The 26,694-nt window shown below is 40.8% G+C and overlaps 1 protein-coding gene across 1 annotated transcript in view; it reads right to left on the bottom strand.

Moving 5' to 3' along the window:
- The window catches only part of LOC110881193 (nucleoporin GLE1-like), a 29,489-nt gene extending 5,721 nt beyond the window's left edge, over window positions 1-23,768 (bottom strand). Inside the window, exons 1-5 of the mRNA XM_022129534.1 lie at window positions 23,471-23,768; window positions 22,754-23,033; window positions 22,509-22,643; window positions 22,144-22,208; window positions 21,260-21,453 (exon numbers count right to left, since the gene is read on the bottom strand). Of these exons, the coding sequence (XP_021985226.1) occupies window positions 21,260-21,453; window positions 22,144-22,208; window positions 22,509-22,643; window positions 22,754-23,033; window positions 23,471-23,768 (972 nt within the window). The remainder of the gene's footprint in view (window positions 1-21,259; window positions 21,454-22,143; window positions 22,209-22,508; window positions 22,644-22,753; window positions 23,034-23,470) is intronic.
- Window positions 23,769-26,694: the final 2,926 nt, after the last annotated feature.

The following is a 26,694-nucleotide window of genomic DNA, read 5'->3' as shown; positions in this document are numbered from 1 at the left end:
TTTCGAATAACTGGGGGTACTTTTCTGTCATCTGGTCTTCGCGTTCCCAGGTGTACTCTGGGCCACATTTGGAGTTCCAACGAACTCGAACAAGAGGGATTCTCTTGTGTTTGAGGACCTTAACATCCCGGTCCGTGATTTCAACTGGTTCCTCGACGAACTGCAACCGCTCATCGATAGTGAGTTCCTTGAAAGGAACTATGAGGGTCTCATCTGACAGACACTTCTTCAGATTCGATACATGGAATACGTTGTGAACTGCACCGAGTTCAGCTGGTAGATTTAGTCTGTAGGCTACTTTGCCTATCTTCTCAGTGATTTCGAATGGTCCAACATACCGTGGATTGAGCTTGCCTCGTTTACCAAAACGAACCACACCCTTCCAGGGTGAGACTTTGAGTAGCACTCGATCCCCAACTTGGAATTCGAGCGGTTTCCGGCGTTTGTTTGCGTAAGCTTTCTGACGGTCACGAGCCGCCGCCATGCGTTGTCGTATCTGTGCAATTCGTTCAGTAGCATCAACTACAAGTTCTGGACCTGTGATTTGACTATCCCCCACCTCTGCCCAACAGAGAGGTGACCGGCATTTACGTCCGTACAATGCCTTGAATGGAGCGGCTTGTATGCTGGTGTGATAACTGTTATTGTACGAAAATTCCACTATCGGAAGATACTTTTCCCTGCCGTTGCCAAAATCGATAACACACGCCCGAAGCATGTCTTCCAGAGTTTGAATCGTGCGCTCAGATTGCCCATCCGTCTGAGGGTGATATGCTGTGCTCATGTCTAACCGAGAGCCAAAAGATTTGTGCATCGCTTGCCACAGTTCTGAAGTGAATCGTGCATCCCGATCCGAAATAATAGAGGTTGGCACCCCGTGCCTTGAAAAAACTTCCTTGAGATATATGTCTGCTAGAGTGGAGAACTTATCCGTTTCTTTAATAGCCAAGAAATGAGCAGACTTCGTGAGTTGATCAACGATCACCCAAATAGTATCATTCCCGCACTGGGACTTAGGTAGGCCAGTAACAAAATCCATGGAAATTTGCTCCCATTTCCATTGTGGTATTTCCGGTTGCTGAAGTAGGCCTGATGGTTTCTGATATTCGACTTTGACTCTCGCACAAGTCAAACACTTGCTGACGTAAGTCGCGATGTGAGCTTTCATGCTTGGCCACCAATATGTAGTTCTGAGATCGTGGTACATCTTATCCGAACCTGGATGTACCGAGTAGTGAGACTTGTGCGCTTCATCCATCACAAGTTCTCGTAAACCGCCATATAGTGGAACCCAAATACGCCCCGTTACATAGTAGGCGCCGTCTTCCCTTTGTTCTAAACGTTGCCTTGAGCCGCGTAAGGCTTCAGCCCTGACGTTTTCTGGTTTCAATGCTTCCACCTGAGCATCTCGTATCTGGGCAGGAAGTTCAGACTGAATAGTAAGCTGCAAGGCTCGTACACGCCTAGGTAAGGTGTCTTTCCGACTGAGGGCGTCAGCCACAACATTGGCTTTGCCTGGATGGTACTTGATAGCGCATTCGTAAACATTAAGTAACTCGACCCATCATCGTTGACGCATGTTCAATTCCTTCTGCTTGAAGATATGCTCGAGACTCCTGTGATCGGTGTAAATTGTGCACTTGGTACCGTAAAGGTAGTGTCGCCATATCTTGAGCGCGAAAACAACAGCTCCCAGCTCTAAATCGTGTGTCGTGTAGTTTCGTTCATGAACCTTGAGTTGACGAGAAGCGTAAGCAATAACCTTATCCCGTTGCATCAATACGCAACCAAGACCCTGTATTGATGTGTCACAATAAACCACAAAATCATCCGTGCCCTCTGGCAATGAGAGAATAGGTGCGCTGCATAATCTATCCCTCAGGTACTGAAAAGCAGTTTCTTGTGTATTACCCCAACGATAGGTAACACCTTTCTGTGTCAACATAGTGAGCGGCTGTGCGATCTTAGAGAAGTCTTTAATAAATCGTCTGTAATACCCCGCCAAACCCAAGAATTGGCGTATTTCCGTTGGTGTACGCGGTGCAGGCCAGTTCCTGATCGAATCTACCTTGGATGCATCAACATGAATCCCATCCCTGTTCACCACATGGCCTAGGAAGTGGACTTCACGAAGCCAGAAGTCGCATTTTGAAAACTTGGCGTACAGTTGTTCCTTTCGAAGAAGTTCTAAGATAAGACGTAAGTGCTGCTCGTGTTCCTCCTGACTCTTAGAGTAGATCAGAATGTCGTCGATGAAGACAATGACGAACTTGTCAAGATAGGGTTTGCACACCCTGTTCATAAGATCCATGAAAACTGCCGGCGCATTCGTAAGCCCAAATGGCATGACTAGAAACTCGTAATGACCGTAGCGAGTTCTGAATGCTGTCTTGGAGACGTCCTCATCCCGGACTCTCAGCTGATGATAACCAGACCTTAGATCAATCTTGGAGTAGTAACTCGACCCTTGCAACTGGTCGAATAAGTCGTCAATACGAGGGAGAGGATAGCGGTTCTTCACTGTGACCTTGTTCAGTTCGCGGTAATCAATGCACATTCTGAAAGTGCCATCCTTCTTTTTCACGAATAATACTGGAGCTCCCCAAGGCGAAGAGCTTGGACGAATGAAGCCCTTATCCAAGAGCTCTTGTAGTTGCTTTGACAGTTCTTCCAGTTCAGTTGGAGCTAAACGATACGGTGCGCGAGCTATAGGTGCTGCTCCTGGAGCTAGCTCGACTTGAAACTCGACCTGGCGATGAGGCGGTAGACCGGGTAAATCTTCTGGAAACACTTGGGGAAAATCACGTACTACTGGAATATCCTCTATCCTTTTCTCTTTCGAAGCTGCATCTGTAACTAGTGCCAAGATAGCCGTATGACCCTTTCGTAAACATTTCTGAGCCTTCAAGAAAGAGATGATGCCAACCACAGCACCACTCCTGTCGCCTTGAACTTCAAGAGGTTCCTTACCCGAACGAAGAATACGAATGATCTTCTCCTTACATAGGATCTCTGCTTGCTGCTTGGACAACCAATCCATACCGATGACGATGTCAAAACTACCCAGAACTATAGGAATGAGGTCGATAGAGAAAGTCTGACCAGCGAGGATAAGATCACAACCCTGAACTATATGTGTAGCTTCTAGACTTTTACCATTAGCTAACTCTACGACATGTTTGGTATTTAGGGGAGTTGGTGCACGTTTTAACATTTGGCTAACTTTCAATGACACGTAACTTGTATCCGCACCCGAATTAAACAATACAGTAACATAAAAGTCGTCAAGGAGAAACTTACCCATAACGACGTTGGGATCATTCCTGGCATCACCCTGCCCCAACACAAATGCACGACCCCTAGCTTCGTTGCCGTTGTTGTTCCCACCATTGTTGTTGTTGTTGCCGTTTCTCTGATTGTTGTTATTGTTGCCGTTTCTCTAATTGTTGTTATTGTTGTTGTTGTTGTTCTGGTTCCTGTTTAGCTGAGGACAGTGCCTTTTGAAGTGCCCTTCTGCGCCGCAATGAAAACACCCCTTGTTGCCCTGTTGCTGGTTCTGTTGTGCTGGGGGTTGCTGCTGATTCTGGTTCGCAGGTCGAGGGCTTCTACAGTCCTTGGCCTCATGACCCAACTTGAGGCATCTTTGACAGCGACCCTTGTTACACTGGCCACTGTGGTGTCTGTTGCAGTTTTTACACTTCGGAAGGTTCCCTCGATATCCGCCCTGCCTGTGACTGCCTGAAGAGTGCTGACTGGGACTCTGATAACTTTCAGTCTTTCGCTGCTGAACCTGTGACTGAACTGAAGCTGATCCCTTGCTAGAATCCCCATCCCATTTTCTCTTGTTGTCACTGAGAGTAGCAAGTGTAGTAGCAGTGGTAGCGGTAGCAGTAGCGCTGATACGTTTAGGCAGTCTGTTCTGATCCACTACCTGATCTGTGATGCGATGAGCGAGGCGTTGAATAGCCTGGATATTGTCAAGATTAGCCGATGTCACATGGCTCTGGATCTCTGGCGCTAACCCCTTGAGATACAACTCAATGCGCTTGATTGGAGGGTCCACCATAGTTGGACACAGCACGGCCAGCTCGTTCGATCTCTTTGTATAAGCTTCGATTTCTGACCCAGTCATTTTCAGATGGTACAACTCATCTTCTAACTTGTGAATGTCTTCCCGTGTGCAGTATTCCCTTTTGATCAGTTCCTTGAAATCATTCCAAGGGGTGACGTTAGCAGCTGCCAACCCTAAGATCTGCACTTGCGCGTTCCACCAAGTTAGCGCAATCCCTTCTAAAGTACCAGTGGCATACTTGACCCTGCAAGCCTCAGGGCATTCACACATCTCGAACACAGACTCGAGCTTTTCGAACTAGTGGAGGAGTCCAACCGCTCCTTCAGTGCCACTAAACGTGCTAGGACGACAATCCATGAAGTTCTTGAAAGTACAGACAGGTTGTGGGGCGTGTTGACCTATTGTGTACAAATAGGACAAGGTTAAACACAAGAGTTAATGTAGGATCTAAAGATCCTAGTGTGAGTCTAAAATGCAGGGTATACTACCTGCTTGAGCAGCTGCAAGTGCCGCAGCAACTTGTTCGTTAACGAAAGCCGTCAACTGAGCTTGTGTCATGTTAATACGTCCAGCCATGGTCTTCATAGCAAAAGTGTCATAAGTTAGAGTGGTTCGCGTATAGTGCGATGACAGAAGAAAGTAGGCACGCAAGTGTTCTCAAGTAATAACAAGTAACGAGCATTGAAATCTAAGCATACTACAAGCAAAGTTCTATGTAGTTCTAGCAAGCAGGTAATAAACATAAACCTTATTACCTAGGATGTTGAGTCTTGCACGTGGAGCGAAGCGTCGTTGTGGATCGTTGAGCACTGTACTGGTTATAGTCTACTTTTAATAAAAACGTTTTCCCATATTAAAACCAAGTTCTCTATAACCAATGGCTCTGATACCAATCTGTCACACCCCCAAAATCCACCTGCGGAGTATCACCGCTTGGGAGCGTGACTGACCAGGATCAAGCCACCAATCATATAGAACAATATATATAGTAAAAGTAATTGCCATGAAACCAAACCAACTCCATATGAGAGGTGTTCCAAAACATAAGTAAGTTATCACTGTTTAGCGGAAGCGTATAAATAAAACCCATCATAATAAAGTATCAAATGTCATAATGTGTTTAACAAACGATCATGATCCAAGCCCACAACGACCAGCTCCTCCCTGTGCAAGCTCCATGTACCTATCGACCTGCAAGGCATGTAACAGAGGGTCAACAACTAGTTGAGCGAGTTCACAGAAAGTAAATGCGTAATAGTATATTCGTTTGTAACACGTGGCTCTACTGGGCCGTTAGTACGTTCTATTGGTGGGGGCTTCCCATGTTGTATAACCACTAGACTATTCGTAACCATAAGTGTTCTACATATCCCGAGAACAGTAATACGTACAAGTTTACGTAGGTTTTACGTAAGTATCCTTCACAACCGAGGATAGGGGTACGCGGGGGTTTACGTAGGTTTTACATAAGTTCCTGACACAACCGAGGCAGTAGTGAGTATAAGTTCACGTAGGTTTTACGTGAGTGTCCTTCGCAACCTGAGGACAGTGAGCAATACAAGTATACGTAGGTTTTACGTATGTATCCTGCACAACCGAGGACGATGGTATGGTAGTCTAGTAATAATGTCCGTATGAATCTATTCAACCTTATCCTTTCAATCCCATTCCCAAGCCCTGGGAATCCCATGCCTTAGTAAGAGTGTGAACTCACCTTGGTTTGCTCGGTTTGCTAAAGAAATACACGCTCACAAATAATCAGTCACGACCTATAGTACGCACGTATATACAATCAGTTTCGTTAGTATGCCATTTATGTCACGAAGTGTGTTTAAGCAGATAATCAAAGCCATGTAATTCATGCTTGACGGGATTAACAGGCAGGTAACATACTTTGCAAAGTTAACACTCTTAACAGGATTAACATACCAACACTGTTAATTAGCTAACAAAATTAACTAACAGAGTTAACAAGAGTTACCCCTTAACAGAGTGTCATACATGAGTCTATCATTGTGAATAAAGTTAAATGAGTTAATAAGCTTAACTCGGTTAATAGGCTAAACATAGTTACGTACTTAACAGAGTTAACATGTAAGAGAATTATTAGACTAACTGAGGTTACTAAATTAACAGAGTTAACATGTTTAATAAACTGAACAACGTTACATGCTTAGCCGAAGACGCTCCACGAAATCACATGTGCCGAAAACACATGCTTGGCGAAATCCCTTAAGTGACGAAATCATTTGGTGATTTCGTCTGGCCCTTTGTGTTTTCGTCTGTGGCAGCAACAACATCAATAACAGTTTCCAAACAATGACAACCTTAATTATCCCTTAACAGTTTCATACATCCACAACCCTAGTCAACACTAATAGTTACAAGATCAACATCAACAAAATCCCTAAATAAATCATCGAAATACCATAACATGTAATACATGAAGAAATCTAATTAATTGAGTCATGGTCGGCCACTACAAATCACCTCAAGAGGTGATTGGGCCATAAATTGTTAGTGGTCTGCCTCATATATATACTCATTCAAGTATTCACATGGCCTCAAGTATTTTATTTGATTCATATAGGCTGCACCCCTCACATTCCCTTCCATACAGTACCCGACCACAACGGAATTAGAAGCACATATACATATGATCATTAAAGACAATAATGGCCGCCCAAAACTTTAGTTAACTCACACATGATTGGACCGATTTTAAGGTGGGTCAGTTTACGATCATTTAGCCGGCAATTACTCACTATTCTATCCACATATATTCTGACAAACACCTTGCATAATATGAAGGAATATTGTAGACGATGCTATTAGACCAAAATATACACTAGCCGACAACTTATGATATCAATAATCATTATCAACATTCAATTCAATTATAAGTTCACAATCATTACCCACTAACAGTTTATTCATGATGTCAAATAGTCACATGAATTCAACCAAATAAACATATACATACGGACATGTGGTGATTTACTAAGGAGTCATGCATGATTCAAACAACAGTGCAACTAACCGAGTTATGCAGAATAAAAGGCTTGATGCTATCAAGGGTTTGAGGATCTTGATCTTGATGGCACGTCGCACAGAAGTAACGAGATAGAGAGAGAATGGTTTTAGGGTTTACTCATTAACAAAAGTCTAACGTAAAAAGGTCAATATCACCACACTATAACCGGTTGTTACTGGGCCGAAGCCCATTCTGTTTTCGCTAGTCACATAGTGGACGAAAACACTTATGTGTTTCCATCCAGAAATGATTTCGTGGGTGGGTGTGTTTTCGAGTGGGGGTGTTTTCGGATGTAGGGTGTTTGGCACAAGTTTCATGTTTTAAATAATTAAACAATTTTCAAATGTATGACATATACCCACATATAATACCTGTCACAAATGACATTAATATTGCACCACAAAAATTTATTAAACACGCTTAGCAAATACGTACGAAGTTAAATCAGATAAGGACCTTGAAAACTCGGGTTGTCACAGGGGAGACTGTAACGCTTCGTAATTCTGTACTTCCTATATTTAGAAAGTATTGTTGTAAATTCTATTTTCAGAAACTTGTACTCATGTTGTATTCTATTTAGTTTCAACTTTGTAATCCGACACTATTAATCATAATGAAAATTTAAGTATTTTATTCACATCTATGTTATTTATGCTAGACTTGTGTGCATGTTTATTCTCAAAAATCAATGTTTTAAACACCATTATACATGTTCCATACTTGTACGATCCACATTTATGCATATTACACGTAAAACCAACTAAAACGCAACAAATAATCGAACTTGAACCTTCGAGAGGAAGGGAAGGCACCTCTCGCACGAAAGGACCCCATTTCGTGCGACAGGATCTGTCACCCCAAACTCACCCTATACCTATAAATAGGTGCACTACTTCACTCATTTTTCTTGCTCAGTCTCACAGACACTCTCCAAACGCTCTAAACTCTCCCTCTCGTGATTAGAAGTCTTGGTATCGATTTTCTTTCGTTTCCTTCATTTTAATTACATTCTTATGCATTTTAGTTCCATTTCTTAAACTTTTCTTACAAATCCTCTTGATTGAACACGTCTCATAGGTGGTTTTCACGAGTTCGCTTGGTCAAACTAATGTTGAAACCTCACCACATATGAGATTCAAATCAAGATTTACAAACTTTGATGTTTTTACAACTTGTTCATACATTTCGTTTTAATTTCTGTACAATCTTGATGGAATCTAGAACCCACCAGACTCACAACTCAGTCCATAGTTGTGGGTTTGTGTTAGAGTTAATTTCAACCAAGAAATGATCTGTTTCGGATAGATCAAAAAACCGTTTTCTACAAAACTGATACCTTTCGCACGACGGGAGACCCCTGTCGCACCAAAGTGACTGTTTTCATATGTGTTTTTTTCGATTCTTTACGATGTCAATTCATCAGTGATGAATACCAAACGGTTTGCTAGTCAGAAAGTAAGTTAACCGCATCCAGCCTCTAACACTTGGCTCACGCTTTCAATGTTGAGTTGGCACACCTGGGTTGTCCTTACTTAACTGTTTAGCTAATTTTACTTTCTGTTTTCATTTGGTATAACCATTACTGTTGCTGTATGTGACAACCCGTACTCCAGAACTATGTTACTTGAACGAATACATGATATGTTATGTGTTACATGATTATGTGATTATATTGATTGATTGAATGTTGCATGTTACGTGACTTAATGTGATTGCATATGTTACTAATTGAACCGATTAGTAAAACCTTTTACAAGAACCCACTCGGTCCATATGGTTGGACTCGAGACCATGAGGTAGTCCAAGTGGGGAGTTTCGGCCCACTTCCCTTCACACGCATATATACACACATTACCTCTAGGGTTTTTAGTTTTACAAACTTAGCAATCAAGAACACACACAAACTCTCCCTCTCGTTCGCAAACACAAGACGGCCGGACATCAACCTCGAATTCGAATCACTTCTACCCGATCGGTTAGTGTTTAATTGTGACCTATTGATTGAATGATTATAAGATCGCATGCTTTGAATGATTCTGTGTTAAATTAAGCTTTGTTCGATCGGCCGAACGTATTATAAACCGGCCGGATGTGTTGTTAATCGGATATGTTGTTAATCAGATATGTTGTTAATTGGATATGCATGTTAACTGGATTGTTAGGATGTTGTTGTTGATCGGCTAGTCAATCGGCCAAACTTACTTGATTGATCGGTCGGATAGGTTAGTTAATCGGCCACCATGTTACGAAATCGGATTTATTGTTGATGATATTTAATGTTAAAGTCTTGTGGATCGGCTGTGATGTTTTGCAAATCAGATTATTAACGTGCATGGAACCGGAACTTAATATGATTAAGTGGTATTATTGTTCATATGGTTAAATTAGGGTTCATAAGAATTTATGTTGTTATTGCCTGTTTGATCGATAATACTTGGTAGGATTCATGAGAAACTGTTAGTTGATTTGAATTATGGAAATTGATAATTGATTGGCATAACTGATTGCATGAAACATGGAAACTGTTACAAGTTGTTAAGCACACGGATTGCGAGTCGAAACCGAGATTGCGAGTCTTGTTGCGACTCGGAACCTCACACAACAGCATGAGCCGAAACCGTGGTTGCGAGTCCCGGTTGCGACTCGTAACCAAACCATGATGAGCCGAGACCAGCTGTTACGACTCGTAACCCCGTTGCGACTCGAGACCGGACTCGAAACCACCTAGTCTCGAAGGATATGCATCTGTCGAGATCTCCCTTGTTGCGACTCGTAATCTCTGTTGCGAGTCGAGACCATGCACGGACACATAATTGGACTTACACACTGACACGAGCCCAACTAATTGGGCCGGACAATTGGACTCGTTTACATCTCTGCTAATTGGACTGCTTATCTGATTGGGCTATTATTGTCATTGGGCCGGGTTATGGTTGGGCCGAACACTTGATTGTTTATCGGATTGATGTTACGTGTACATGTTTACCATGATCCTTGCATGCTTGCAACGTGTTAGCTTATGTGATACATACGTGCAATACTTGAACAAAACCTGACTTATGTGATCACCCTGTTAGGACGTGGTTGACCACTGTTAGTTCAAGAACTCTCTTCCTTTCTTTGTGTATCTGCCGAGCAACCCAAGGTGAGTTCACACAGCCAAGGCATGGGGTTCCCAGGGTGGGAATGGGATTGAATAAACTATACGTACATACTTAGTTAACAGAACATAATGATATGAGTCCTCAGGGTGAGGGTGGTGAATGATAAGATACGGCTAGACTAGTATACCAATTGAACTGATCTTCGCATACACGCCAGGGGTTGGCCGCGATATTATGACTGATCTTCGCACACATGCCTTGGAAAGGCTGCGACTATATACTAAAACTTCGCACACATGCCAGGGTGGCCGCGATACAAATATACATAGTCTAGAATACTTGAGAACTTTCCCTAATCTTCGCATACATGCCGAAAGGGGCCCGCGATACGAACCGATACTATACATGAGCAATGAACGAACTAATACGATGCATGATTAGATAAACGAACGCAATGTTTGCTATACTATGCTATTACTGAACTTACTTTCTGTGAACTCGCTCAACTAGTTGTTGACTCGCTGCTGCATGCCTTGCAGGACCTTAGGTACATTATGGAGCTTGCACAGGGAGGAGCAGGTCGTTGTGGGCAAAGGATCGTGAATGATGTTTCAACACTTATGTTAAATCATACATACTATTGTTTGGGTTACTTAAATGCTTCCGCTATACTTAACTACTTTATACGTTCAATATGATTGGTGGTTAGGATCCTGGTCAGTCATGCCTCCAAGCGGTGATACTCCGCGTGTGGATTTTGGGGGTGTGACAGATTGGTATCAGAGCCATTGGTTATAGAGAACTTGGTTTTAATATGGGAAAACGTTTTTATTAAAACCGGACTATAACCAGAACAGTGCTCTCAACGATCCACAACGACGCTTCGCTCCACGTGCAAGACTCGACATCCTAGGTAATAAGGTTTATGTTTATTGCCTGTTTGCTAGAACTGCCTAGAACTTTGCTCGCATTACGCTTAGATACACATGCTTTGACTACATGAGAACACCTACGTGCTTACACTTTTCTGTCATCGCCCTACTCGCGAACCACTCTTATTTACGTTACTCTTACTATGAAGATCATGTCTGGAAGGATTAACATGACTCAAGCCCAGCTAGAGGCTCTCGTTCAAGCTCAAGTTGTTGCGGCACTTGCAGCTGCTCAAGCAGGTAGTATACCCTGTAGACATAACTTACGCTAGGACCTTTAGATCCTACATTCCTAAGCTAGCCTTTGTATTTAAACTTTGCCCTATTCGTACACAATAGGTCAACCAGCGCAGCAAGTTTGCACCTTTAAGAATTTCATGGACTGTCGTCCAAATTCCTTCAGCGGCACAGAGGGGGCAGTGGGACTCCTCCACTGGTTTGAGAAGCTAGAATCCGTATTCGAAATGTGCGAGTGCCCTGAGGCTCGCAAGGTCAAGTTTGCCACCGGCACCTTGGAGGGAATAGCACTAACTTGGTGGAACGCCCAAGTTCAAATCTTAGGGTTGGCAGCTGCTAACGCCACCCCATGGAACGATTTTAAGGAACTCATCAAGAGGGAGTATTGCACGCGTGAAGACATTCACAAGCTGGAAGACGAGCTGTATAGTCTGAAAATGATTGGGTCAGAGATCGAAGCATATACGAAACGGTCAAACGAGCTGGCAGTTCTGTGCCCTACTATGGTGGACCCTCCATACAAGCGCATTGAGTTGTATCTCAAGGGATTGGCGCCAGAAATTCAGAGCCACGTGACTTCGGCTAATCTCGAAAACATCCAGGAAATCCAACGCCTCGCTCATCGCATTACCGACCAGGCAGTGGATCAGAATAAACTACCAAAGCGTGTCAACGCTACTGCTACAGTCACCCCAGCTGCTACTTCTGCTACACCCAACGACAACAAACGGAAATGGGATGGGGATTCCGATCAGTCTCAAGCACAGCAGCGCAGAACGAACGACTACCAGAACCCGAGTCAGCAATCATCTGGCAGTCAGGAGCAGGGTGGATACAGGGGAGTACACCCACTATGTAACAAGTGTAACAAGCACCACAGTGGAAGGTGTCGCAAGGAACGTTGCCAGAGATGTTTCAAGATAGGGCACGAAGCCAAAGATTGCAGGAGCTCACGACCTGCAAACCAGAATCAGCAACTTCCACCACCAGTTCCTCAGAACCCACAGCAGCAGCAGCAGCCACAGCGTGGAAATCGGGGATGTTTCCAGTGTGGGGCAGAAGGTCATTTCAAGCGCGATTGCCCACAGTTGAACCAGAATCTGAACAACAATAATAACCAGGGCAATGGGAACAACAACAACAACAATGGCAACGAGGCAAGGGGTCGAGCTTTCATGCTAGGACAAGGAGACGCTGCTTGAAGTTATAACTCGTTTTGGGATTTTCTTTATTATGTCTCTGTTACTCAAACAAAGTTTGGTTTGAACATGAATCGTACTGGGTTTTATGGACTATTTTAATTTACTATACTTTATGTTTGATATGATGGATGGTTTGATATTATTTGAACGCTCCTGCCGTATTTAAGGACCTTATGAACAGGGTGTGCAGACCCTACCTAGACGAGTTCGTCATAGTATTCGTGAAGTCCACTTCTTAGGCCATATAGTGAGCAAGGATGGGATCCGTGTCAATCCATCCAAGGTAGACTCGACCAGAAATCAGGCCTACACCACATACTACAGACGGTTTATGCAGGGATTTCTCAGAGATTGCTCAGCCACTTACGCTACTGACACAGAAGGGTGTCACCTATTGCTGGGAGAGCCCCAGGAGACTGCTTTCAGCGCGACAAGGTTATCGCTTTTGCTTCACGTTAACTTAAGATTCATAGACGCAACTACACAACGTACGACTTAGAGCTGGGAGCTGTCGTTTTCGCGCTTAAGATATGGCGACACTACCTGTACGGTACCAGGTGCACGATTTACACCGATCACAGGAGTCTCGAGCATATCCTTAGGCAGAAGGATTTGAACATGCGTCAACGATGATGGGTTGAACTACATAGCGACTACGAATGCGCCATCAAGTACCATCCAGGCAAGGCCAATGTTGTGGCGGACGCCCTCAGTCGGAAGGACACTCTACCTTAGCGCGTGCGAGCGCTACTGCTACGATCCAATCTAGCCTTCCAGCACAGATACGAACTGCTCAGATAGAAGCACAGAAGCCCGAAAACGTCAAGGCTGGAGCCTTACGCGGCACACAACAACGATTAGGACAGAAGGCAGACGGCGCCTACTCTGTAACGGGGCATATTTGGGTCTCACTTAACGACGGTCTATGCGAACTTGTGATGGATGAAGCTCACAAGTCTTACCACTCAGTACATCCAGGGTCGGATGGAACGTACTACGACATCAGCACTACTTATTGGTGGCCTAGTATGAAGGCCCACATCGCTACGTACGTTGGAAAATGCTTGACCTGTGTGGGAGTCAAGGTTGAATATCGGAAACCAACGGGCCTACTTCAGCAGCTTAAGATACCTCAGTGGAAATGGGAAGAAATTTCCATGGATTTCGTTACAGGCCTACCTCGATCCCAGCATGGGAACGATACCATATGGGTGATCGTGGATCGACTCACCAAGTCTGCACACTTCCTACCGATTAAGGAAACGGACAAGTTCTCCACTCTCGCAGACATCTATCTTAAAGAAGATTGTTCGAGGCACGGGGTGCCCACGTCCATCATTTCGGACCACGATGCACGATTCACGCCAGAACTTTGGCAAGCAATGCACAAACCATCCAACTCACGATTAAACATGAGCACAGCAGCATACAAACCGCTCCATTCGAGGCATTGTACGAGCGTAGATGCCGGTCACCTCTTTGTTGGGCAGAGGTGGGGGATAGTCAGATTACGGGTCCAGAGATTGTAATGGATGCCACGGAAAAAGATTGCACAGATACGACAACGCACGGCGGCAGCACGCGACCGTCAGAAAGCCTACGCGGGCAAGCGTAGAAAGCCATTGGAATTTCAGGTCGGGGACCATTCGAGATCATAGAACGTACAGGCAGGGTAGCCTATAGATTGAACCTATCAGCTGAACTCGGGGCAGTTCACAATGTCTTTCATGTATCGAACTATCGACGAGCGGTTGCAGTTCGTCGGGAAACCAGTTGAAATCACGGACCAGGATGTGAAGGTCCTCAAACACAAGAGAATCCCTCTTGTTCGAGTTCGTTGGAACTCCAACGTGGCCCAGAGTACACCTGGGAACGCGAAGACAGGATGACAGAAAAGTACCCCCAGTTACTCGAAACTAATGCTACCACTACTGAGACTGAAGCTACTACTTCGGAATTTCGGGACGAAATTCCAGATCAACGGGGGGAGGATGTGACACCCCAGGAAAAAAACCAGTAAACGATTGAACTTACCTAGCTTCCTCAGTGAGTGCATACCAAATTTCGGGACGAAATTTCCAATTAGTTGGGGATAATGTGACAACCCGTACTCCAGAACTATGTTACTTGAACGAATACATGATATGTTATGTGTTACATGATTATGTGATTATATTGATTGATTGAATGTTGCATGTTACGTGACTTAATGTGATTGCATATGTTACTAATTGAACCGATTAGTAAAACCTTTTACAAGAACCCACTCGGTCCATATGGTTGGACTCGAGACCATGAGGTAGTCCAAGTGGGGAGTTTCGGCCCACTTCCCTTCACACGCATATATACACACATTACCTCTAGGGTTTTTAGTTTTACAAACTTAGCAATCAAGAACACACACAAACTCTCCCTCTCGTTCGCAAACACAAGACGGCCGGACATCAACCTCGAATTCGAATCACTTCTACCCGATCGGTTAGTGTTTAATTGTGACCTATTGATTGAATGATTATAAGATCGCATGCTTTGAATGATTCTGTGTTAAATTAAGCTTTGTTCGATCGGCCGAACGTATTATAAACCGGCCGGATGTGTTGTTAATCGGATATGTTGTTAATCAGATATGTTGTTAATTGGATATGCATGTTAACTGGATTGTTAGGATGTTGTTGTTGATCGGCTAGTCAATCGGCCAAACTTACTTGATTGATCGGTCGGATAGGTTAGTTAATCGGCCACCATGTTACGAAATCGGATTTATTGTTGATGATATTTAATGTTAAAGTCTTGTGGATCGGCTGTGATGTTTTGCAAATCAGATTATTAACGTGCATGGAACCGGAACTTAATATGATTAAGTGGTATTATTGTTCATATGGTTAAATTAGGGTTCATAAGAATTTATGTTGTTATTGCCTGTTTGATCGATAATACTTGGTAGGATTCATGAGAAACTGTTAGTTGATTTGAATTATGGAAATTGATAATTGATTGGCATAACTGATTGCATGAAACATGGAAACTGTTACAAGTTGTTAAGCACACGGATTGCGAGTCGAAACCGAGATTGCGAGTCTTGTTGCGACTCGGAACCTCACACAACAGCATGAGCCGAAACCGTGGTTGCGAGTCCCGGTTGCGACTCGTAACCAAACCATGATGAGCCGAGACCAGCTGTTACGACTCGTAACCCCGTTGCGACTCGAGACCGGACTCGAAACCACCTAGTCTCGAAGGATATGCATCTGTCGAGATCTCCCTTGTTGCGACTCGTAATCTCTGTTGCGAGTCGAGACCATGCACGGACACATAATTGGACTTACACACTGACACGAGCCCAACTAATTGGGCCGGACAATTGGACTCGTTTACATCTCTGCTAATTGGACTGCTTATCTGATTGGGCTATTATTGTCATTGGGCCGGGTTATGGTTGGGCCGAACACTTGATTGTTTATCGGATTGATGTTACGTGTACATGTTTACCATGATCCTTGCATGCTTGCAACGTGTTAGCTTATGTGATACATACGTGCAATACTTGAACAAAACCTGACTTATGTGATCACCCTGTTAGGACGTGGTTGACCACTGTTAGTTCAAGAACTCTCTTCCTTTCTTTGTGTATCTGCCGAGCAACCCAAGGTGAGTTCACACAGCCAAGGCATGGGGTTCCCAGGGTGGGAATGGGATTGAATAAACTATACGTACATACTTAGTTAACAGAACATAATGATATGAGTCCTCAGGGTGAGGGTGGTGAATGATAAGATACGGCTAGACTAGTATACCAATTGAACTGATCTTCGCATACACGCCAGGGGTTGGCCGCGATATTATGACTGATCTTCGCACACATGCCTTGGAAAGGCCGCGACTATATACTAAAACTTCGCACACATGCCAGGGTGGCCGCGATACAAATATACATAGTCTAGAATACTTGAGAACTTTCCCTAATCTTCGCATACATGCCGAAAGGGGCCCGCGATACGAACCGATACTATACATGAGCAATGAACGAACTAATACGATGCATGATTAGATAAACGAACGCAATGTTTGCTATACTATGCTATTACTGAACTTACTTTCTGTGAACTCGCTCAACTAGTTGTTGACTCGCTGCTGCATGCCTTGCAGGACCTTAGGTACATTATGGAGCTTGCACAAGGAGGAGCAGGTCGTTGTGGGCAAAGGATCGTGAATGATGTTTCAACACTTATGTTAAATCATACATACTATTGTTTGGGTTACTTAAATGCTTCCGCTATACTTAACTACTTTATACGTTCAATATGATTGGTGGTTAGGATCCTGGTCAGTCATGCCTCCAAGCGGTGATACTCCGCGTGTGGATTTTGGGGGTGTGACACTGTATCATGTTAAGCAGTTTACAGATTAAATTTTACGCATGAATACGCGTTTGAACAGACCAGTCGCACGAAAGGGTCTGTTACTTGTTTATTTCGTACTTTTTCGTATTTTACAATCTGATCTGAACCCTTTTCACATCAAAACATTCACACCTTCGTTTACCCATTTCAGGGTGACCTCGGTGTACCAACCTCCTTCAACTCAGCTCTCGGTTTTCGTGGAACTCTACACAAAAATGTAAGTATACTCGATCCCTTTTTCATTTTATTCACTTTGGATGCAACATGTACATTAATACAAAAACACGCAATACTATTAAACATGTTTACAAATCACGCTCTATCCACAATTAAACATGAGACTTGTTGATACTTATTAATCTCATAAATGTTACACGTGTCTATATGCTCATTAACTTTACAAGCTTACCTTAACAATTATAGCACTATAGGATTAACGCCCCGCCCGTATTCTTTTGGTATTGTTAAGTAAAACACCATTACACCTTCTTTGTTTCGACGATGTTGGGTAATCACCATTGCGTTAAACTCTGGTTTGACATATAGCTTACACTTGTGTAGTATGTTAGTAACGAGTTATACATTTTATCATATTGGATATGAACACCATTAAAACATTTTCATATTATGCTATGTATTCAAATTTGTATACTTGCCAACATATATGTTGATCATCTTTTAATACATGTTGCAGGTTGATAGATGATGAACGAAGAAAACAAGTTTACGGTGGACTTAGATACACGCCCAAATGAATAAAAAATTATTTATGTTTCATGTTTCGTTGCTACAATTTTAAAGTATTTGTTTGGTTGAACAATGTATTCATCTTTGCATTTATGAAATCTTGATTAATTATTATTGTCACAATTAGTGTTGTGATACTATGAACAATCATGTTTTCGTCTCACTCTGATGTTTCTGTCATCGGTTGGGGTGTGACACTTCCCCTTTAAGTCTTTTCTCCGCTACTTCCTATTGGCATTTTCCGAAAATTCATGGACAGAAAAGTCCTTGAAGTCATGCTAGTTCAACTGAAGTTGACTATAGCTTTTTGGCAAACAATCTCAACAAAGAAGCATGACTTAGTGACAAATATCTATTTACTAAGAGAAGAAATATTGGATTGTAGGCTAGATTCAAGTTATGCAAGTCATGCGGGTGCTTCACTCTTAGGTGGAACTCTCTCTACTGATAGGATCGGTGAATCGATCTAAACAAGTCGATCAGAAAAGTTCTAGACCAAATCAGAGGCGGAATTGATTGATTTGATCTTCATTCAGCTTGATATGCACTTAGAAGTAGTTTAACTGTCGATTGTATTGATATAACAACGTTTTACAGGCTGGAGACACTTCGGCAGAGCTTCGCTACTGGAATCACAAAGTTTTTTACAAATGAAATCTCAAGACCCATATATATAAGGACACCAGGTCGCACGAACCAGCAGTCATACGGTCTGGCCCAGTTCGCACGAACTGACCAGTTCGTGCGAACTGGCCACTTCGTGTGAACCTGCTAGTTCGTCCCTGTTTCCCGTTTTTCTCGTAGTACGTGTCCTGGTCTATCAATCTAGTTACAACACTCGATACAAGACGAAGTCGACAGACATATGCACCAACAAACTCCCCCTTAGATGTTGACGAGTCTTCGGTACGAGTCTTCAGTATGACGAGTCTTCAGTCTTAATCAGTCTTCTCGCTCTCTCCAAAGTATCTTTCGCTGTAAGCATCCTTCAATCTCTCTCTTCACTTCCAGAATCTCAACCTGACTCTATTCTCTTGATCAGATCTCTTGAATCCTTAAGTTCTTCAGCATCAGCTGCTAGCGTGAACGACAGGATTCGAACCTAGCTCTAATGTCTTCAGACTCCCCCTTTCGAAAAGCCGGGATCGCAGTCTGGAATAGCTCTTGTTCTAGGATCATAACCTGGCTCAAACTCTGCTCAGGTTTAGACACGGGGATCTTGCTTTGCAGCTTTCACAGGTTCAGAAACGTCTCCTGGCTCTCCATAGCAACAGGATTAGAAACCTGTCTCTAATTTGCATATCCTTAAGATTCGAAACCTAGCTCTTCCAAAGTTGTTAACCTGCACATACTCTACCCAAAAGTAAATTTCACAAGTTTTAAAATTTAGCAAATTTAGAAACCACTTGTAGATATCGTTTAACATTTCTCAAATAAACCACTTGTATTCGAAACATTCAAATTTGGTTTCAATTTAATGAACCGTTTAAACATTTCAAAATCATTTCACATTTCAAACAAACTCTCCCAACCCTCTGTTTGTTCATTATGTTTAGCACTTGGAATTTTGAAAATCAGCTTTTTCAACATCAATTGTCGAAAATAAAATGAAATAAAATCTTTTTGATTTTACAAAATTTTATGCTAAAACACTCCGAAAATCTTTCTGGAATTTTTCTTTAATAAAAAACAGTAAAGAAATATTTACAGACAATATTTTTGTGAGTTTGTGTAAGAGGATCATATCAGTTTTTGAGACAAATCACTAACACCGTTGACCTTTTTAGACTTTAAGTTCTAAACGATTCACTTAGATTATCAGTATACTGGTCCACTTAAATTTTCACACAAAGTTCAACTGTTTCGAGATATGAATTTAGTGATTTAAGAACTTAAACTTATTCGCGTGTTCCACCTCTGAATATACTCCCGTATCAAGATTCCTATATTCAGTCTTACAGGTGAATGTACACTAATGATATCTATAACCGGGTAATGCGAGACCATGAGAGCTCAGGTTAGAACTTCCGTTCAGACAAAGAGATGATGGCTCGTCTTTAGGTGTGTCCCGTTTGGGGATCTTTTCTTCAACAGCACGTGATTAGCATTTTTCAATGTTTCATCATTTTTTATGCTGAGGGTGGGCTTTATGATTAAAGCAGTGCAGAGTATTATACGAGGACTAGGCTATTGCTCCCGTAAAATCAGAAGTCCTGGTATAATACCCTAGATATCATCACGCACAAAGACCTAGTATGTCAGAAATAGACAATCTTTCAAACAAGATTTCGGGGGTTACCCATATATCCGAGAGATGTTCCCCACGAGATAAGTAAGTATTTGATATTTAGGTTTATATCTCGAAAACAATCTATTAAATGAGTAAAAACCTACTAGCATATCATTAGTAAGACCGTTTATCACATATTTAACTTTCCAAATCTTTAGCATGCTGTGATTGTCCACTGATGTACTATCATTTCCTCTTTTTCACAACAAAACTCATTTTTGATTCTTCAATGATTTTAGATTTTATCATGTTTTTGGATTTTTCAAATTTTCAAAATTTCTAAATTTTTTACTCCCCCTAAAATCAAAAATATGTTTCAATTTTTGATTTTCCAGGAAAATTTGAAAATAAACCGCAATAAACTGTACAAATAAACTGACAAACTGATGTGAATTGCTTCAATTCTCCATTCTCTTGGCATAAACAATCAGAACTCCCCCTGACAACAAACTATTTTCCCATTATGATCTCAAAACACTTAAGTTTGTTTTAATTAAAATGGTTTTTTCGGAAAATTAATTTTGTTGATTTCACACACCACTTGTAGGATCGGGGATTTATTCATCACTTTGTTCTTTCAACCACTTGTAAAATCTAACACTTGTAGGTTTTTCACAAAAACATTTTTCAAGAATGATGTCGATTCCTGCTCCACAATTATCAACTTGGGAGCTCCGGCAAGTCAGGATTTTCAGTTAAAGAGATTCACCCAAGCCTGACGGTCCTTGGGTGTTTCCGAGTCATCATCACTCGGTTTCTTTCCTTTCTTATTCTTTTTCACAAAATTCCTTTACCCCTTTGACCTTCCCGTCAACCATTTTTCCAAAAATATTTTGAACTGAAGGCTTTTTCAATATCAAATTCTTTCTTTTCAGAAAAGAATTGATTTGAAATCTCAATTTTGCCAACTTTTTGTTTTAAATTTTCAGTCCGCAATGGTGGAAAGTTTGCATCATCCATTGATGGAACTGAATTTTCTCTTTTTAGCTCAACTTGTGGCTCCTCTGACTTTGACGAATCAGATTCATCGCCAGAAAGTGGCTCCTTTGCTTACGAAGAAACAAATTCATCGCAAGAACGAACCTCTGGTTTCTTAACAACCCATTTGTGATTGTTCTGATTCACTTTTCTTTTGTAAAAACGTTTTGAACTCTCACCAACCTCAAATTTTGAATTTTTGAACACTTTAAATTGTTCGGTTGGTGGTTCATTATCAACCATCTTTTTCAATTTTCAGAGACTTCCTGTTTTGTTTGGGTTGACTTTGGACAGTTCCATGCAATGTGCTCAACTTTTTGACACTGATAACACGTTCTTCTCTCCTTTTTCTGATTAGCTTCAAACACAATCTTCTCAAACTTTTGTTTTTCAGCAAGAAACTCCTTGTTAGACTGTTTCCAGAATAAGCTCTTTGTCTCTTCTTCAGAACTTGTCCCTGAAACCAATTTAGTTTTTGGTTTATAAATATTCTCATTTTTATGATTTTCAGGTGGAATAAAACCTAAACCTTTCTTTTTGAAATTACTGTTATGGTTTGGTTTCTTTTGGTAACCAGAACCAGAACTGTAACCTTTTTTCCTATTTAATCTTTGTTGAACTCTTGAAGTGTATTTTTTAGGTTTTTCAGTAAGATTTACATCTTTTATTTCAGAAATATTAATTTCTGTTAATTTGAAAACCTTGTTGATCATTTCAGTTTTAACACCTCTTATTGGAAATTCTTCATCAGAATATAATTTGTCAGAATCATTCAAAGTATATGCTACTCTGAATGTTTCATCATTCAAATTATTTTGTGACATCAGAAAATCTTTATTGTAAACTCTTTCGACCAATGATTTTGAACTGTCAACTGATGAACTTGAAGTCTCAGACTCAGACTTTGACTCTGACTCCTCATCCTTATCCAACACTTGATCGACCACTTTCCTTATTAACTCAAACTCATGATCAGTGTCAGACCCTGTGAATGTGACGTCAATATTATCTGGCAATCCATCTGATGGTTCAAATTCCCACTTTAAATTGGTTGCCTTTTTTACTCTTTCTGAATTAGGATTTCGTGGAGAATATCCTTCTTCAAGCGGCGGTGGACACCTTGTATAATCGACACTATGTTTCTTACCGGTATTCTTTACTTCAGGTTTCTTCTCTTCAAATGCTTCCATGCCTTCGACTGTAGGATAAATCCTGTCAATCACATAAGAAGCACATGAATAACTTTTCAATAACCTGTTTACCCTCTCAGTTTCTATCCTCTGAGTTTCCAATTTTTGTTCAAGTTCAGCACATTTCTCAATGTACTAGTTGATGATTTTCTGCTTTGTCATGAACGCTCCATTAAGTGACTTCATAGCTATCTCTTGTTCATTGCTTGACTTGTTATATTGATTCATAGCTTTGTTTAAAACATTATAAAATTCTTTCAGTCTGTTCATGTTATGAATCAATTTGTTGTTGTGCCTTTTCAAAGTATCACGATTTTCACACTTCTTAGATATCTTTTCAGTATTAGCTTCCTTCTCAACCTTGATAGCTGGAGTTTCTTTAACCTGCTTCTTTATCACTTGAACATTCTCTTCAGGTTTGATCTCTTCCATTTTTCCTGCAAAATACAAATTATCCCTATCAGATGAAAATTTTCTTTTATAATATTCAAGTTTTCGAATTTCTTCACTGTCATCATCACTCTCTTCATCTGATGAGTGATCAAAGACTGGTGCTTTTTCTGAAACCTCTTCTGTTGAAACTTGTTCTTCTTCTTCCTTTTGGGACTGTATTGCTGAGATTCGTAATAAGCATACGCCATTTCATCTTCAGCAGATGAATCTTCATAAATTTGAGCAACAAATGCTTTAGACTCTGAAGTTCTGTTAGGATCATAATGATCCCAATTAAAACCCTGTGGAATCCTTTCATCTTCTTGATGAACTAGATATGCTTTCTTTGATGGCTCTTCGATCAGATCCTTCCTAGCATGTGAAGTTTGTGGCGCTTGTTGTTGATGCGGAGCAACTTGATGATAAATTGTTTTTCGATGATAATCATTGTTGCCGAATGGATTTTGAGCTCCACTTGCTTCGCGATTTGTGCATTCTCGCTTAAATGCCCTTTTTCCCTGCAACGAAAATAATCAACTTTAGATTTATCAAATCCTAAAGGTGAAGTTCCAGCATCACGGAAATCATCTTTTCCGGTGATCTGTTTAAACTTCTTAGCTCTTCTCAACACACTAGCCATACACCACTTTATATCCATTAACTCCATTTCCTCAGCATCAATCTGATTGTAATCCTCTTTTGTTAACATAGGATTTCCGATTCTTCCCGCAACCAAACTCTCATAAGACTCTAATACGGTCACCAATAAAGACATATGACCTTTAGCAACCTCTTCCGAGGAATTCTGACCATTCTCAAGATTTAATGCAATGTTGCATTGTAGTACTTTGCCATTCTTGGTTGCTGAAAATTTTGGATCAAATGACAGATATGACGAGAATCTATTATTGTTGTTTGATCCTTGAGATGACCCTCCAGAAGAACTGTTTGTGTTAAATGCAGTTTCAATCTTCGGTGCAATGTTGGTCTTATCACTCGTACTTCCTTTGTAGTACAAACCAACGTCTTGTTCACCATTAGAATTCTTCATTTTCTCCATCTTCCGTTGTTCCATCTCTTGAACTTCGAGTTTTTCAATAAACTTGCTCAGTGATAGATTCGCAAATTCACCATTATTCTTCAAAATCATAAGATATGTGCCCCAAACATCTTATGGTAATGCATCAGCCAACTTTTCAACCCATTCTTCTCTATCTTTCTTGATATCCAATCGCTTTATGTTAACCACCAAATTGCAATATCTTTCTATAATCGTTTTGGTGTTTTTAGGTTTTAATCCACGAAATAGATCAAATTCTTTCTTCAAAAGCGATTTTTTGTTCTTGATCTTGTCTTGACTTCCAACAAACTTCGTTTTTAGTGCTTTCCACATTGAGTGAGCAGTTCCGTTGTGCTACAATAAGATCAAGATGTCTCCTTTAATGGCTTGTTGCAAAATACTGATCATCATCTTTTCACTTTTGTATTTCTTTCTCTCTTTGTCATCTAAATCTTTAATAGCAACAATCTCTCTGTATTCATTAATCGGTCTAACATATCATTCTTCAACACATTCCCACGCATCTAAGTGATTCGCTTGAACCCAATTTTCAAAACGTTCCTCCCATCCATTATACTCCTTGATACTCGTGAGCTTAGGCGGTTTTTGCATGGTTCCCGTTTCATTTTCTAAGTTCACGTTCTGAGCCATAGTGATAGGTGTTGCAAATGCGTTGTAAAATTCAGAATCCATGTTTCGATTTCAAAAATTCACAAAAACTGAATTTCAAACGATCTGAGTTTGAAACTAACTGGAGATTTACGCGATCTGAGATCCTGTACGACCTGAATGTTGTTTTCAAACGACCTGGTAACAATCCAAACGACCTGGAGATGGTGCGAACTGGATTTGGTACGATCTGAATTTCAAGCGAACTGATGAGATTTCAAGCGATCTGGAGGATTTCAAACGAACTGACGATTTGAAACGAACCGGATTAACTTCCAAACGACCTGGACCTAAACTTCAATCTGTGCGACCTGAATTTAGTTCACACCGTGCGAACTGATAACCTTCAAGCGAACTGAATTGACTTTGTGCGGTCTGGACCACCTCGTGCGGTCTGACTAAACTTTCAAATGATCTGACTAAATTTCAAGCGATCTGGACACCTCGTACGAGCTGATTGAATCAACTCGTGCGGACTGGGAGAATTCTCGAACGATCTGATATGATATTCACACGATTTGGTCAATTTTATCAAGTTTTAGGTTGATTTTAGGTCTGATTTTTTCAAGGATTGATTAAAACAGTGTTTTACGTGTTATATGTGAAAATCAGTCCATTTTAACCGTGGATTCGTTGAAATTTTTAAGAAAATGTGTAGAAGTGAGTAGAAAACAGATTTTATCCTTGAAAACAGGCTGAAATGGTAAGAACTCTTCCTCCTGAGCTCTGATACCACTTGATAGGATCGGTGAATCGATATAAACAAGTCGATCAGAAGAGTTCTAGACCAAATCAGAGGTGGAATTCATTGATTTGATCTTCATTCAGCTTGATATGCACTTAGAAGTAGTTTAACTGTCGATTGTATTGATATAACAACGTTTTACAGGTTGGAGACACTTCGGCAGAGCTTCGCTACCGGAATCACAAAGTTTTTTACGAATGAAATCTCAAGACCCATATATATATATAGGGACACCAGGTCGTACGAACTGGGCACTTCGTGTGAACCTGCTAGTTCGTTCCCGTTTCCCGTTTTTCTCGTACTACGTGTCCTGGTCTCTCAATCTAGTTACAAGACTCGATACAAGACGAAGTCAACAGACATGTGCACCAACATCTACCCCGGTCATCTTTGGCACAAGAGCACTTCATCGGTGAGCCACTACGTACCGGTTTGAATTTTAGATTGTGAAATATTAAGTAAAGTTTTAAAATTTATAATTTTCAAATTCTATAATTTGTCCTCTGTTATAAAATATTTCATTGTATTAAATAACTAGTAAAAAAAGTCAAAATATACTGTAAAACGGAAAGTCAAAGATAAAAAAGGTAAAAAAAGAAAGTCAAAGGTGGTCAAAATTGGTAGGCAAAAAAAATGTCAAAAGTGGTCAAGATTACTATTCACAAACTTGGTAATTGCAATGTTTTAAAAACCGGTTTTGAAATCAAACCGGATTAGGCTAAAAAATGGTTCAACCGGTTGAACCAGGTTGTACCGAGCGGTTTAACCGGGTTGACTAGCTAAGTCTATAATTTCATAAATTACAACATCAACTCAAAAGTTAATGCAAAAATGCATGATTATATGTTAAGGGTAAAGTTCTTGTACAAATAATCTTAACATACTAAACATACAAATTGAAGGAAAACTCAAAAAGACAAGGTGGCATTTTTGTAATTATCAATAACTATCAAAGTTACTCTACAAATATACCTAAAAAAACCTAACCACTCCCCCCACCCCCAAAAAAAACCTAAACCCCCCACCCCCCAAAAACCTAAAAAAACCTAACGCCCCCCCCCCCACCCCCCAAAAACCTAAAAAAAAAACCTAACCCCCCCCCCCCCACCCACCCAAGCTAAAATGCTAAAAACTAAACCCCCCCAAAAACCTAAAAAAATCTAAAAAAATAAAAAAAAAACACACAAGTTATTTTATTTTATTTTTTTAACATTTTTTATTAAAAAATCGCTACTTTTAGTAGCAGCAAAAAAAAATTTTTTTTTTTTGCTAACGAAATGTAGCGATTTTTTAATAAAAATGTTAAAAAAAATTGTGTTTTTTTAGGTATTTTTGGTTGTAACTTTGATAGTTGGTGGTAATTACAAAAATACCACCTTGTCTTTTTGGGTTTTCCTTCAATTTGTATGTTTAGTATGTTAAGATTATTTGTATTTGATCTTTTGCCTATATGTTAAAAGATGATTCAAAAGTAAATCCATAATAAAAAATAATCCAAAAGATAATCGAAAAATATTCAATTTCCAACAAGCTCTTTTAAATGAAAATGTACAATATGTTTAAGTCATTTGGGTGTTGAATACATCAAGTTCACGAATACAT

This window comes from Helianthus annuus, chromosome 10, assembly GCF_002127325.2.
Source record: "Helianthus annuus cultivar XRQ/B chromosome 10, HanXRQr2.0-SUNRISE, whole genome shotgun sequence".
Taxonomy (NCBI): Eukaryota; Viridiplantae; Streptophyta; class Magnoliopsida; order Asterales; family Asteraceae; genus Helianthus; species Helianthus annuus.
Note: the sequence above shows the minus strand (reverse complement) of the source record. Positions and strands in the feature narration are given on the sequence as shown.